The sequence below is a fragment of the Lepidochelys kempii genome, chromosome 9 (assembly GCF_965140265.1).
Source record: "Lepidochelys kempii isolate rLepKem1 chromosome 9, rLepKem1.hap2, whole genome shotgun sequence".
NCBI lineage: Eukaryota > Metazoa > Chordata > Testudines > Cheloniidae > Lepidochelys > Lepidochelys kempii.
The window spans coordinates 61,253,446-61,268,930 of NC_133264.1; the positions used below are offsets into that span (position 1 = coordinate 61,253,446).

Genomic DNA, 15,485 nt, shown 5'->3' on the forward strand with positions numbered 1-15,485 from the left:
AGCTTCATACACACTAATGACAGATATTTGGACAGAACAACGAGTTTCAGCAGAGCATGACCTTTCCTAGGATATTTTATATGGCATGCTTTGTACAAAACAGATCACAGTTACATGACGGTGGTGAATATGGGGGTTCCAGGGTTTTGCTTTGAGGTAGACACCCATACATTCCAAACACACCTCTCCAGGGGCAGGCTCTCTCCCTGAAATGCATTGCACCCCATGCAACAGACAGTCATTCTCTAGGTTGGAAGGAGGGACAAGGAATCCCAAGCCCCTGCACAGCTCCCATCCCTCAGCGGCTCTGCTGCCTGGCTGCACAGAACCCCCCACCCCCACCTCTGCGTGCATGGCTGGCCAGTGTAGCCATTGTGGCTGCCCCACCCCACAGTAAGGCGCCCCACACACTCCTAGCAATGCCCCAAGGGGGACAAATTCCAGAGTGCCAGTGGTTGGATTGGCTGCTGCATGACTCGCTGCTGTCGGGTCACTGCGAGAGCAGTCCTGACCCTTTGCAGAGATGCAGGCACAGGGCCCGCTCTGGCACCCAGTAGCGCTGCTCTGAATGCAGAGTAAGGGCCTCGCAGGCTGGCTGGCTACACCACAGATGAGAGCAGAAAGTGGCCAGAGCAAGGGAGATGCAGGTACATGCCACTGGAGGGCAGCACTGTGTCTCCTAAAGAAGCCTCCTGGAACAGGGGCTGCTGAGTTGCAGCCAACCACTGATGGAGAGTGCACTGCTCCCTCCTGCTACTCCTAGCTCAGTCTGAGTCGGTCTGCACCTCCCAGCCCCTTGGCTTCAGCCCTGCAGCAGCTGTCAGCCCCCAGGAGTGCCTGGCCTGCTTCCCCAGTCTCCTCTCCATATACCATAGCTGGGTCTTTGCTGTAACAGGGCGACACCCGATTGCCTGCTTAGCCCGTATGGCTTACACCTGCCTAGCTGTGTCAGTATATCAGAGAGACAAGCTTGGCTCTCTCACCAACAGAAGTTGGTCCAATAAAGGATATGACCTCTCACATCTTGTCTCCCTAATAGCATTGCCATCACTGTGTAAATGTGTCTTCCTACTCTTCCAGATGTTTAAAAAATGAGAAAATGATTCTCTGGCTTTGCCAGTTCTTGCCTTCACTCCTTTAATGGGCTGGCCATTAGCAGACATTGTACTTAAAAGTTAACCAAAGTCATCAACTCTTTCATACTCTTCTCCATCAGTCATACATGTGTCAATATTGACAGCATTCTCTGCTATCCCCATAATCTTGGTCTCCTGCATACTGACACGAATACTGATTGGCAGCTTTTACATTTATGCTCATAAAGACTCTTTGCATTCCATCCACGTTGGTATCCATATGACTACGTCATCTGCAAACTCTAGGACCCACAGTTTATCTCCCATCTCTCCGTCACTCATCTCATTACAAAGTCTAAGACAATGCAGAAGAGAAGTGGGGAAAGTACACAGCCTTGCCTTACATCAATAACAATTTTAAACTGTTCCTTGTCTCCACCATGCAGACTCGTCATACAAAGCTTTTATCCATTTGCAATTTTTGCTGGAATTCCATAGTGTCTTGGGATCTTCCAGAGGGCTTTTCTATGGAAACTGTCGAATGATTTGTGAAATCAATGAAGTAAAAACCTTCTTCTGCTGGTATTCTAAGCTTCCCTGGCGGTGAAAACCTGATCTGAACACAACCTTTCGGATCAAAATCCAGCCTGTTCATTCCTGGGTACTTTGTAAACGGCAATTTTCATCCTATTCAAAATGAGTGTGCAAAACACTTTCCCAGGTACAGGGAGACGTGTCATCCCACTCCACGTAACACAAAAAGGCTGGGTCCCCGTTTTAGGGATTTTTACAGGTGACACCTCTTCTCCAGTCTTTAGGGCAGGTCTCCTTTCCCCAGCCCATGCTACACAGCCTGCACACGTAATTCACCATGACTTCCTTTCCAGCACTTAACATTTCACTGTGCATCTTACCACAGCTTGGGGTTTTAACTCTCTTCAGCTGACTTATGGTCTTACTTGTTTTCTCAAAAGCAATTACTCCTAATGAGATGGGTAAGTCCACTGTTTCCTCACAACTCGCAATGTGTGTTAGTGGTTCTGGCTGACTGAGCACAGCCTGGACATGAAACACTCGGTCCTTCCTCTGTGGTTAAAATCATATCATCTCGGGCTTCACAACACGACAACAGTTTGAGAACTGTGAGAACAGTTGTTCGGGTATTAGGAATCCCCTCTCTTATACAATTCCTCATCTTCTCTCGCTTTGGTAGCCATCCAGTGTCCTGTCTCTTCTGGCTGATCTATCAACTTCCTCGTTTTTGTCATGCTGCATAGTCTTGCTGTAGAACAGTTCTTTTACTGCTAGCTTGTTCACACTGAACTCTTCTTTAATTCTTTCCTCAAGCCTCCCTGTATTTAGTTGGAGCCATTCTTCTGTCTTAGATTTTCTCACTCCTGCACACAAGGCTCGTCGGGAGAAAAATAAATGCTCCCCTGAGCCAACAGAAAGGGCTCTGGGATGCTTAGAACTCCAGCGGGGACAAGTCATTGTGCAAATGCCCATTCCCTGCCAAACACTGCCCCCTGGTACTAAGGCAAGATCCTGCCATAGGGCTCAGCCCCAGAGCACCAAAGCATCAAGCTCAGAGTCAAACTCAGCTGGCTGATTCCCACTGGACTCTCAAGGGGGAACCCTTGCCCCCATTTGCAGCCCTTCCCCTGCTAACAGCACCAGCGGGGTTATGGTTTGATCACACGACCTCCCCTGGCAGGGATTTAGGACTGCCCCCCCTGCACATTTCATAGTATCCTCCTGCCCCCAGACAGACACACCGGTGAGGCTGGTCCCCACTGCAGACAGGGTAGGAATGGGAGTGGAGTGCGTGCATCTGTCCCTAGACCCTACCTGGTGTATCTCCTCCAAGCTGCTGCTGGCAAATTCAAATCCCAGATCAGTGGGGTGGGCAGCTAGTGACATGGCCCAGCATCAGAGACAGGCACTGGCAGGAGAGATGGAGGGAGCTGTGGTGCCTTTGCCCTGCGGGAGCCGGTGTGACAGGACTGCAGCTGTCCGCAGCTTCATAGGGATGGCAGGGAAAGGCTGCTCCGCACAACTGGCCCAGCCCAGGGATCTGGATGAGGGATCCCCTCGGCTACCGCTGCATGCTGAGCAATGTCTCCACAGGCCAGGGCCTGCCAGAGAGAGAAAGAGATGTTACTGCTCTACTGTGCGGGAGCCAGCCAGAGGGAGCAGCTCATCGGCCCCCCAAGGGCTCCCCACGCCACAGTCCCCAGGCCCCACTCCCCTGCTTGCTCCCTGCCCCTATATTCTCCAGGCCTCCCCCACCCCGTACCCCCACACTCCTGAGGCCCCACATGCTCCCCAACCCTGCAATTCCCACGCCTAGGATTGCCAACTCTGACTGAAGCTATTCCAGGAGATTTTTCCCCCGAACATGATGTAATGTCATTTTCTTAAAATATCCTACTAAAATCTCCTGGATTGCTTTCTGTAGTCACCAGGAGATGGAGGCCGATTCCGGGAGACTCCAGGCCAAGTCTGGAGGGTTGGCACCCCTCCCCAGGCCTCCCTCCCCCCACGCTGCAATTCCCAGGCCTCCCCCGCCCCACCATCCCCAGGCCTCCACCTCCCCGACACACTCCCTGACCCCGCACTGCCCAGGCCCCACAGCCCCGCATGCTCCCCGCCCCTGCACTCCCCAGGCCTCCCCCTCCCCGCAGTCTCCAGGCCTCTTTCCCAACCTCCCACATTCTCCTCACTGCTCTGACCCCCGATATTCCCCAGCTCTGCACCAAACAGGGTGATAAGAATTGGAACGTGTTCTGAGCAGCTCATGCAGGGGGCAGTGCATCACAAACCAATCCCAATATTCAGGAAACATGATTTCTTTACCCTAACTGCTTACTAGAGTCGTTCGTCTTCCCTCTATTAATCAATGCTAATTTCCTTGTCACTCTGCTGAAGTTAAAGCAGAGTCAGCAGAGGAATTGCAGTGCATTCTGCATTCTTAAACCAGACATTTTCATCTCGGGGCCAGGCTCCCCACAGGCTCCCTGCAGAGTGTAGGCATAGAGCAAGGTGCCCCACACACGTTCCCTGAGAGCTGCCAAGGCCAGGGCTCAGTTCAATGCCCACAGCATGTCGCCATGAGGTACCCAGTACTGTGGCAACACACCACCTGCCAATGTTCTGGTTCCAGCAGAGCCCGTCTCACTGCACAAGTGCTTTTCACTTGTAGGTGCAGTAGTTCGGCAATGCAGGGTACAAACTTTACACTGACTGCCTTTCTCTATCACTTCCCCAAGCGGGCAGTGGGTGTCATGTCCAAGCAGAGAGAAATCCTTGTGACCGAGCTCAATTTGGGGAAGAGCCAAGCCCTTTTTTGAGCCCCGGGGGTGCGCAAAAAATGGTAGAAGAACAAGATGATTTTGTAAAATGCTGGTTTTGGGGGGGAATATAACACAGGAACCTCTTGTTCAAATAAACCCAAAGGTGGATCTTAATCTGCCCCCACCATGAGGCATAACAAATTTCAAGCCAATCCAAATCAGCATGTGGATTTTAGAGCACGTAGAGCCCACCTTTAAACAGGAAGCCATGCTCAGCCTTAGTAACAGCCCAGCTGGTGCCATGCTATAACACAAGGGAGGCAGTGTGGCCTAGTGGATAGGGCACTGAACGAGTACACGGGACAGCTGAGTTCTAGTCCCAGCTCTACCACTGGCCTGCTAGGTGATCTTGGGCATGTTCCTGCACCCCTCTGTGCCTCAGTTTCCCCATCTGTAAAATGGGGATAAGGATGCTGACCTGCTTTCTAAATCGTTTTGAGATCTGCAGTTGAAAAGGGCTGTCAGAGCAAGGTATTAGTATCTCTTGGCAATGAGAGCAGGGAGCCTTGTTCCTAAGTGCAGCTATTCCCATGTCTGTTCCATGTAGGGTGACCAGATGTCCTGATTTTATAGGGACAGTACGATTTTTGGGTCTTTTTCTTATATAAGTTCCTATTGCCCTCCACCCCCGTCCCAATTTTTCACACTTGCTGTCTGGTCACCCTAGTTCCATGCAGTTGAGGTTGTGTGCTGTTGCATTGCCGGCAGGCCTGCAGTGAGCAAGTGGGGGTCGTGCTAGGAAAGGCTGCCCAGACTGCAGTGGCTGAGCACAGTGCTTTGTGTTCTGCATTTGCATGTTTGCACTCTCTGCTCCCAGGCACAAATAGAAACGTCAGCCTCAAAATAGATTCAATAGGAAACTGAAACCAAAATCCAGCAAACATGTCACCCTGCAGCCTCCTGCCGAGACAGCTCAAAGCTGGAGGGGACAGCTGATCTAGCAACCATCTCATGCAAAGGGAGGCGACTGGGGGCAGACCCTACCCCCTGCTGCAGCTCTGGGACGAATCCCTGACAAACGCAACACAGCAGGACAAATGGCAAAACACGTCCAGACTCCATAGAGAAGAAAAAAGCAGTTTTGTGCAACTCTGCCAAGTGCTGAGGCTTCACACATCAGCACAACCATGCCAGCTACAAAGCAGCCACTGCATCTGAGGGCCGGGCACTGAGCTTCGCGTGGAATGGAAAGTTGAACTGTTAGAATGGTTAGCCACTAGGTAGCGCCGTGCATGATATGGTACAGTGCCGTGTATCTGAACCCCTCTTATTAGGACCTTTGCATTATCTGGAATCCCTTCTGTCCGGCAACATGCGAGACAGCGATACGCACCCTTTGCAGCATGGCGAGGGGAGGGTTGCCAGGTGTCCGGTTTTCAACTGGAATGCCCGGTCAAAAAGGGACCCTGGTGGCTCTAGTGGGCACCGCTGACTGGGTCATTAAAAGTCCAGTTGGCAGCACAGCAGGGGGCCGGGGCTAAGCCTGCCCTAGCTCCACGTGGCTCCCGGAGGCGGCTGCCAGTTAGTTCCCTGTAGCCCCTAGACACATGGTCGGCCAATGGGAGCTGCAGGGGCGGCGCCTGCAGGTGCGAGGGCAGCGCACGGAGCCTCCTTGACCACTGTCGCAGCTCCCATTGGTCCCGGTTCCCAGCCAATGGGAGCTGTGGACTCAGGCCTTGGGGCAGGGGCAGTGCATGGAGGCTCCCTGGCCACCCATGCTTCTAGGGGCTGCAGGGACCTGGTGACTGCTTCACGGGAGACGCAGTAAGTGCCACTTGGACCCCACACACCGAATCCTCTCCCGCACCCCAACCCCTGCTCCAGCCCCCTCCTGCACACCAATTCCCTCATCCCCAGCCCCACCTCAGAGCCTTCACCCCTAGCCAGAGCCCTCACCCCCCTCCCGCACCCCAACCCCCTGCCCCAGCCTGGTGAAAGTGAGCGAGGGTGGGGGAGAGTGAGTGATGGAGGGAGGGGGATGGAGTGATAGGGCGCAGGGACTCAGAGAAGGGGCGGGTCAAGGTCAGGGCCTTGGGGCAGGGGCGGGGCAGGAGTGTTTGGTTTTGTGTGATTAGAAAGTTGGCAACTCTAGGGGGAGGTGCAAGGAAGGGAGACATGCAAAGCGTACCCTCTGCAGCTAAGGTTGCCAGGTGTCTGGTTTTCAATTGGAACGCCCGGTCGAAAAGAGACCCTAGCGGCTCCGGTCAACACTGCTGACCAAGCTGCTAAAAGTCTGGTTGACGGTGCAGTGGGGCTGAAGCAGGCACCCTGCATGCCCTGGCTCTGTGCGGCTCCCAGAAATGGCTGTCATGTCCAGCCCCTAGGCGCAGGGGCAAATAGGGAAGCTCTACGTGCTGCCCCACACCAATGGGAAGCCGCTCCTCCACTTAGGGGCAAGACATGCTGGCCACTTCTGGGAGCAGTGCGGAGCCAGGGCAGGCAGGGATCCTGCCTTAGCCCCACTGCACCACCAACTGGGAGCTGCCTGAGGTAAGCGCCGTCCGCACCCCAACCCCCTGCCCCAGGTCAGAACCCCCTCCCACACCCTAACTCCCTTCCAGAGCCCACACCCTGCACCGCTCCCTGCAGCCCAACCCCCTACCCCATCCTTGAGCCCCCTCCTCCACCCAAAGTCCCTCCTGGACCCTGCACCCCACACCCCCTCCTGCACTCCAACCCCCTGTCCCAGCCCAGAGCCCACTCCTGCACCCCCAACCCTTCATACCCAGCCCCAGCCCAGAGCCCTCACCCGCTCCTGCACCCTGAACCCCTCATTTCTGGCCCCACCCCAGAGCCCGCAGCCCCAGCTGGAGCCCTCACCCCCTCCTGCACTCCAATCCCCTGCCCCAGCCCAGTGAAAGTGAGTAAGGGTGGGAGAGAGTGAGCGATGAAGGGAGGGGGGCTGGAGTTTAGTGGTGGCAGGGCCTCAGAAGGGGCAGGGCCTTGGGGAAGGGGCAGGGCAGGGGACAGGGCAAGGGTGTTCAGTTTTGTGCAATTAGAAAGTTGGCAACCCTATCTGAAGTGTGGATCTCATGGGGGGGCAAGGAAGGGAGACACACTATACATGCCCTCTGCAGCATGCATTTCATGGGGAGTGGGAGGGAGCAAGGAAGGGATTTGGCTAATGCAGAGGTTCAGGTAACAGAGCAGAGACCCCAGTCAGGACTGCAAGGAGGAGGAGAAAGACAAGCCCCCAGCCGGGGGGAGGCCACCCTGCTGCTGAATGGCTCCTCCAGCAACACAAGGAGCCCTCTGCAGCCCCACTGTTATGGGAGTGAGTGAGCACAGCTGTGTGACAGCAGAGCTGAAGGGATTTCCTGAGCTGCTGCAGGATGGGTGACACCCGATCACTGCAAGCACAAGGTGCAGGGAAGGCTGCAGTTCTGGTGGGCAGAGCAGAGTCCTGGCCGGGGGTCTTTCCTCTGCCCCACCAGAAGCACAACCTCCCCCTTTCACCTTGTACTGGCAGGGATCGGGTGCCACTGGCCCTGCACGGAGGGAGTCCTCTGCAGTCCTGCTGTCACAGGAGTGAATGAGCAGGGTAGAGCAGAGACTCCTAGCCAGGACTGCAGGAAAGGCCACCCTATGGCTGCGTGGCTCCTGCTCTCTTGATTAGCAGAAGTCCTGATTAGCCAAATAAAATCAGTGTCCCCCAGACTACTTGGACACCTGAGAGTGTATCGTATACCTTATCTGAGCACAGAACCGCCCTAGCTGGCAGTGCATTAAAGTTTCTTAAAGAGGGTACATCTTCAAGTATCCCTCTGGGGTGGAAACTCTGTAACCAGTCACTATCTGATACATGACATGCAACAAAGGTAAAGGCAGTCTAGCCAGTGCCAGAGAACAGAAACAGAAGAAAAGCAGCAAGAAAGGTTGCAGGGTCGCTCTCACCAACATGCCAGAGAACTTCAACTTCAGGGAACTTCACCTTTGACAGACCTTCACAGTGGACAGACTGGAAGCAGCATTTTGCAAGATTTCACATTGCAACCAAACTCCACAAGAACACTGGAGACATCCAGGTATACTTTGTTAGTCTCTAAGGTGCCACAAGTACTCCTTTTTTCTGCAATGTATGTTATGGGAGAGATGGCAGAGCATTTACCTTTACCGAAGACAGTCACAAAGATGACTGGGAAAGTGTTCTGGCTATGTTTGATGCACACCTTGCACCTCAGAGAAATGTGGGTTATAAAAGGGCACGTTTTCACCACAGAATTCCACAACTGGGGAATCTGTTGAATCTTTTATCAGAGCTTCACATGCATTGGCTGAAAACTTATTTGGGGCCTGTAAAATATGAAAATATTAAAGATAGATTGGTTATTGGCCTTACAGATTATAGTCGGTCACAGCAGCTATAATGAAAACCAGACATAACCCTACACACAGCTATTCAAATAGCAAAGCAAACTATGAAATTGTGGCAGCAAAACAAACTTAACAAACTAGACAAACTAGAAACTAGCTTAGAAGCAGCAAACACGAGCAGCATGAGTGCTAGAAGTCATCATCATAAAAGCCCTGAGGCAAGGAGAGAGAAATTCCAGGCTAACTACAAAGCCTTTCAGACTAAATATACAAAGTGTGGGAAAATTCATAGCCCAAGAGATGTATGTCCAGCCAAAGGTGCAAAATGTCATAAATGCATAAAATATGGACATTTTGCAGTGTTCCCCATACTAAGGCAGTCAGGGAGTTGATTCATATTACAGCCAATCAAGGAGATATTGTTCCTGGGCTCTATCATGTGTGATGACACACAGTCTACCTGGAGAGTGAAACTAAATATTCATGGCAAGACTATTGACTTTAAAATTGACTCAGGAGTGCACGTCACAGTCATCTCAGAAGGGACTTCCAATCACCTTCAACCCCTCCCAAAGCTGAAGTCACCTGACACAGCTCTGACTAGCCCTGGAGATATTCTGAACTGCACAGGCCAGTTCACCACAGAAACAACTTACAAGATAAAAGCTTTATATTCAGAGTGCATGTGATCAAAGGATCAAAGACCAGCAACCTTCTCAGCCACAGCATGACAACCAGGATGAAGAACTCAACGGAGTGCTTCAATAGTAGATGATATTGAAATTAGATCCAGTACAAATAACTTTAGGAGACAATCCTGAACAATAGAGTGACTATTTTTCCAGATAGAAATAATGTACATGAAATACAAAACATGTTGCAATGGTATCAAAAAACTGAAGTGCACTTTTACTCACTTCAGTATTCCAGAACAACTAGTGACAGTCAGTGGAGTACAATTCACTGCAGCAGAATTTGTCATTCCAAATGAAATGTCATTTTGATTGTATTACTAGCAGCCCACATTACCCACAAGTGAATGGAGAGGCTGAGAGAGCTGTACAGACAGCCAAGAAAATCCTACTGCAGGATGATCCATTCCTTGCTCTTCTGATACCAGCTACTGGATATAGTCCAGCACAACTCCTAATGAGGAGACAACTCAGAACTACTGCTCTGACTTCGGAAAAAGACCTATCTGCAAAGTGCCCAGACATGAAGAGAGTAGCCACATCAGCTAAAAGGGCACAAGAGTTTCTGAACACTTTTACAACACGTCACTCAGAGACCTGCCAAGTCTAGAACCTGGTGACCATGTTCATGTCAAACTAGAAGGAGAAAAAGGATGGACAAGTACAGCTGTTATAAAGAAAACTAATCACTCAAATTATGTGTGATTGAGACCAACAGCGAAGAGTTCAACAGAAACCATTGACATCTACAGTTTGTTCCTCAGAAAGAACCATCAACAGAGCGAAAGCTACCGATGGCGGGTACAGAACAAGAAAAAGAAGACTCAAAGATTCCAAATCGACCAGAGCCAGTCATTACAACTAATGGACAGACAAGGGACCAAGTTGTTATTCGTTCAGGTCTTGTCATTAGAAAACCCGTACAATTCAGAGACACTTAGACTGATACCTCCTGAACTTCAAAGCCAGCGAGAGAGTGTAAATTTTGGTGGGGATGTAGAACTTAAAGGGAGAGATGGAATGGAATGCTTAATTGTGGTGCTGTCTGTCATACACGTTATCTGAGCAGAGAACAGCCAGAGTAAACAGTCCATTCAAGTTTCTTAAAGAGAACACGTCTTTATTTCTCTCTCTGGGGTGGAATGTCTGTAATCAGTCAACATCTGATACAAAAAGAAAAGGAGGACTTGTGGCACCTGAGAGACTAACCAATTTATTTGAGCATAAGCTTTCGTGAGCTACAGCTCACTTCATTGGAAGTGTAGCTCACGAAAGCTTATGCTCAAATAAATTGGTTAGTCTCTCAGGTGCCACAAGTCCTCCTTTTCTTTTTGCGAATACAGACTAACACGGCTGTTACTCTGAAACATCTGATACATGACACCAAGCACACCTGTGAAAGCAGGTAAGCCAGCACTCACAGCATACTCCTTCCAGAGGCCTTCAGCTGTGACATGCTGAGCTTTGTCCCCTTGGGAAAGTCACAAAGCTTAAAGAGCCCCAGGCCCAGCTGTCTGGAGCACTCACCCCCTATGGCGCCCGCATGCTTCTCTTAGGAGTCTCTTGCACACACACCTGTTGCACATTATACATCAGCATTACACAAAAACACCACTACTGCTCCTTGCAGAGCCCTCGTGGTGCACGCGACCCGAGCCCCCTGCTCAGCCCTCATGGTGCATGTGCCCCGAGCCCCCTGCTCAGCCCTCGTAGTGCATGCACTTTGAGCCTCCTGCACACGCCCTGAGCCCCCTGCACATGCCACTGCCCATTGGTACTCTTCTCTATTTTTAATAAATTTCTGATTTTCCTGCTCACTTTTCCTTGCGAGATCTGTGCCCCACAGCTCCACCACTATGGCTGAGAGGAGCCTGGGAGGAGAGCTGACACTGTGCAGTGGAAGTTGGCATTGCAGGGCTCCTCTCCTTTTGGAAATGTAAGTGCAGTCCCCAAGTCTGTCCTGTAGGAGTGTTTAGGGCAACCTGGCACTGCCCCGTGCAGCACAAATTGCCAGGGCACCCAACAAGCAGACTCAAGAGACAGCGGCAGGGCCAGCCAGCCAGGCCTCAGCAGTGCTGGTAGGGCCCAAGCTTAGCATTTGGCTCCATTTAATAGAAGTCAAAGCTCTCTGGGCCCAGAGCAGGGAGCAGGGACTGCACAGGTCAGGTTCTACCACACTTCCATGCTAAGCCCGCTCTCGCCGGGTCTCCTGGGGCCCTTCAGGGCCTGCAGCTACTGGGGTCCCTTGGGAAAGCAGCCATTCACTGGGTTTTGAGTTCTAGAGCTTAAAAAATGGCAGCATCTCTTTCTGGGAACAGCTGTACCCAGAATGGCTGGGTACAAACTGCACTGAACCTGCAGGGGCCTCGCTCAGCACTTCTGGAGACACTGGTTCCATCCATGTGAAAACTGTCACCTCTTCCAAACCTCACGTAACCCATGTGCAGCACTTGGCTGCAGCTCATTTCTAGAGCAGGGCCATTCCTCAGCCCGCTCAGTGCCATTTCCTGATGTTCTTTAGAAAGCCGCCAGTAGGGGGCAGCAGTTCTGCATGACCCACTCCTTGGGAGCTGTGCTAATCAGAGCTCATGGGTGGGGTTAGAAACACAGGAGTGACACTTGCTCTGTCCTATACCCCATGGAACAGCTTCAACAGGGAGAGACCTGCCCCCGAATGCCCCATTGGCAGGGGGCTCACCTGGGAGATAGGTGACCTAAGTTCCTGTCCCCACTCTGACTCAGGCAGACTGGGAATTTGAATGTGGGTCTCTCACATCCCAACATGGCCACCAGAGGGGCTTGGTGCAGGGGCTGATTCTGTGGGTGTGCTCCAAGGAAGCCTCTATGCATGCTACTGGCTGGGGCCTTGCAAGCAAACTAGGCGGAGAAACCTCTAGTTTGAGGATCCCACCAGGGCTTAGACACTGGGCAGCTCAGTGGCAGCAGAATTTAGGTAGCTTTGTGCATGCCACCAGCAGAAATGTAGGTGCCATGGGAATTTACACACCTTTAGAGCAAATCAGCAGCTGAGAAGGGGTTGTGAGGATCTAAATTTTGGACTTAGGTACCTAACATAGCAATTAGGCCCCTAAATCCTTTTGTGAATCTAGCCTTGGTGGCAGAACAGTGGCGTGAGACCAGGAGAGGGAATTGCAGCTGTTCCCCGCCATGTCTTTAGCCAAAGTGTTCCAAAGAGTCTTTTCCATCAGAGAATCAAACTGAAAAAATTCTCAGTGAGCACTGCTTTGGGACACTGCTGTAACAAAGATGTGGCTAAGCCACACCACAGGAATGACAATTCTTTTGTGTGAATGAGCATCATGTCATCAGAATACCTAGCTCTTTGATGGTTGGGATGAGGGGCAGAGTTAAGGTTGATATAGGAACTTTAACTTCAACAAGCTAATGGTTTCCTAGATAGACTCTTTGGGTTGCGTTGCATTTTTTTCTGAGGGAAATAGATTGTCCTGCCTAACTGACAGTATTTCTCTCTGAATAGTTTCCAGTTTTAAAAAGCCAAAACAGTGTGGCCTCCATCCCACTCTCCCAAGCAGGAAGCCTCTCCTGAGATTCAGCGGCATGTTCATTTTCTTGATTTCAACTCCTTGCTCCTAACTCTGGCACCTACTTACTGCAGTGATGGGTCCATTAGAAACACTACTGCCTTGTATTGCTTCCTTCTCCGCATTGATGCCTTTGGATAGCCAGGCTGAATTCGGTTAGTCTCTCTGCACAGATCAGCGAAACTAGGAGTTTGTCACCCTTGCACTCCCACTAATTTGCCTGGATCGGTTCTGGTTCTGAGAGGAGCAGTGACACCCCAGCTGGGACTCTGGCCACCCTGCTCCACGGTAGGCGGTCTCTGTGTTCAGCATGCAGCCTAGAACCACAGTGATCTACCTGGGTGCCCACACTCACACCATGGATTTGTGTCCATCTCTCCTGCCACCCCTGTTCCCCCCTTTTCTGCCCTGCTGAATAGCTGGGTCTCGGGTTACTTTTCTCCCAGGTGGATGGTAACAAGTTGCATTTGTTTAGGATCAAGCATTTAAAACATATTTTGTGCGGAGTGGGTGCTACAAGAGATGAGGGCTGGGCCTTTCACCTCCACAGGGCCAGTTCAATTCAGTCTGGCTCAGGGGCAGCTCAGAGATGGGGTAAGAGCCTTTCACCTTGAGGTAAGCCATTCAGGGGCCTGCTTCAGGGACCTAGGCTGGTGCAGGGGGCTATTCTCCCATCCTGTGAAGCTTATGCTCTGACTATTGTCCTCTGCAGCTCCTTCAAGACAACCCCACATGTACCATTGTGATATGCAGAAGATCAGTGCCTCAGCCCATTTCTCATGTCAGGAACATGCATTAATGGAGGGAAGGGCTGGAAGCTCCATGGCTGGGTTTAAAAGAGCACAAGAGATACCAGAAAATGTATCGTGAAGAGCAATGCTGCCATGGCCACTGGAGAATGTGCTGGATGTCTCCCTAGACAAGGGCTTTTCCAGCTCTAATTTCTGTGATTCTGGGGGTTTGCCCTGACCACCCGTGGGACTGAACTCGTCCTTGGGGGGCAGGATGCAAAGTGCCTGACAGGACTTTACATCGCTGCTGCAGAGGGGGTCCCAGGGGCTGTGCAGCTGTTTGAGTGCAGTCCCAAGGCATCCAGGCACCAAGCCAAACCATTGCTTCTGGCTGCGGAGGGCATGACCATGTGTGAAATTCTGTGCCAGGCCTCCAGCTCACAGCACTCAGCTACGCCTCAGCTGCGGGACGTCTGCCCGGCTGACCACAAATGCGACAGCAAACTCCTTACGCTGTGTTCCTGTCAGGGAGCCTTCAGACAGGGCTGTGCAAACCCGGCAGGAAGAGGCTCAGAAAGAAGCTCAGCCACAGCCCTTTCCTCCTGCACAGCATACGCCATGCGAGCTCCACTTCTTGTGTGGGAGAGGAGGGCCTGTGCACATGAAATCTCCATTTGGGGGGGCCAGACTGTCTCTCAGCTAGGAGAACTCCCAGCAGATCTCACTCCCAGAACATGCAGCATGCACAGGGCTGTGGTAACTTTACAGATTATCAGCGGTAGATGGGCGGGCAGCGGGGGGGCAACACATGGCTGTTTCTCATAGAAACGTGGCTCTTCCATCCACTGAGTCCTGGATGTTTGCTGCTGCTAACACAGCAGTGATACCTCTGCATGGGGCACCTTCTCACCCCAAGAATCCTCCCTGCATTGGGGACAGCTCTTCCAGCCTGGGGGGGGGGGGGTCAAAGCCCCTCCCCAGCCCGGGATAAACCTCCCATCTCAGATCATACATTGCCCAGTCCCAAATTAACTTTGCTGCCGTCCATACCTGAGACAAATGAGATGTGCATCTAAGGCAATGGAAAAGCATGCATCTAAAATAATCTGTGCCCCTGTAATTACAGACTGTACTATACTGCGTACACAGAGTAAGGTTGTGTGTTCAACCTTAACTTTGCTATTTCCTGATTTCTGAGCACCCAGTTGTACAGCCTTAAATCTCATAGTGTGAGATCCTGGCCTCATTGAAGTCAATGGAAACCCCCCATGGACTTCCAAAAGGTCAGGAATTCACCTAGAGATTTTAAGGCCAGAAGGGCCCATTACGATCATCTAGTTGGACTTGTCTATCACAGGCTAGAGAAGTAGTAGGGGGGAGGGATAGTTCAGTGGTTTGAGCATTGGCCTGCTAAACCCAGGGTTGTGAGTTCAATCCTTGAGGGGGCCATTTAGGGATCTGGGGCAAAAATTGGGGATTGGTCCTGCTTCAAGCCGGGGATTGGACTAGATGACCTCCTGAGGTCCCTTCCAACCCTAACCTTCTATGATTCTAAGTACACCCAGGGATTCCTGCAACCAGCCCCTCACTTTGGGTTGAACTAGAGCAGAGCTTTCAGAAAGAGACACTCAGGCTTGATGACAAGACTTCAAGTGATGGAAGATCTACCACATCCAGTGGTTGATTACCCTTATTGTTAAACATTTGCTATGCCCCATTCTAGTCTGAATCTGACTACCTTCAGTTTCCCGCCACT

General features: G+C 51.6%; 1 protein-coding gene across 6 annotated transcripts in view; it reads right to left on the reverse strand.

Moving 5' to 3' along the window:
• The window catches only part of ELF4 (E74 like ETS transcription factor 4), a 40,145-nt gene that overhangs the window by 9,833 nt on the left and 14,827 nt on the right, over positions 1 to 15,485 (reverse strand). For 4 of the 6 annotated variants that reach the window (XM_073360643.1, XM_073360646.1, XM_073360641.1 and 1 more), the window contains one exon: positions 2,925 to 3,211. The exons of 1 other annotated variant lie outside the window; for it this stretch is intronic. In XM_073360643.1, coding sequence (XP_073216744.1) covers positions 2,925 to 2,996 — 72 coding nt within the window. In that variant the 5' untranslated portion in view covers positions 2,997 to 3,211. Of the gene's footprint in view, positions 1 to 2,924; positions 3,212 to 8,537; positions 8,674 to 15,485 lie in introns of those variants that run through there. One more of the 6 variants, XM_073360644.1, reaches the window with a different exon arrangement.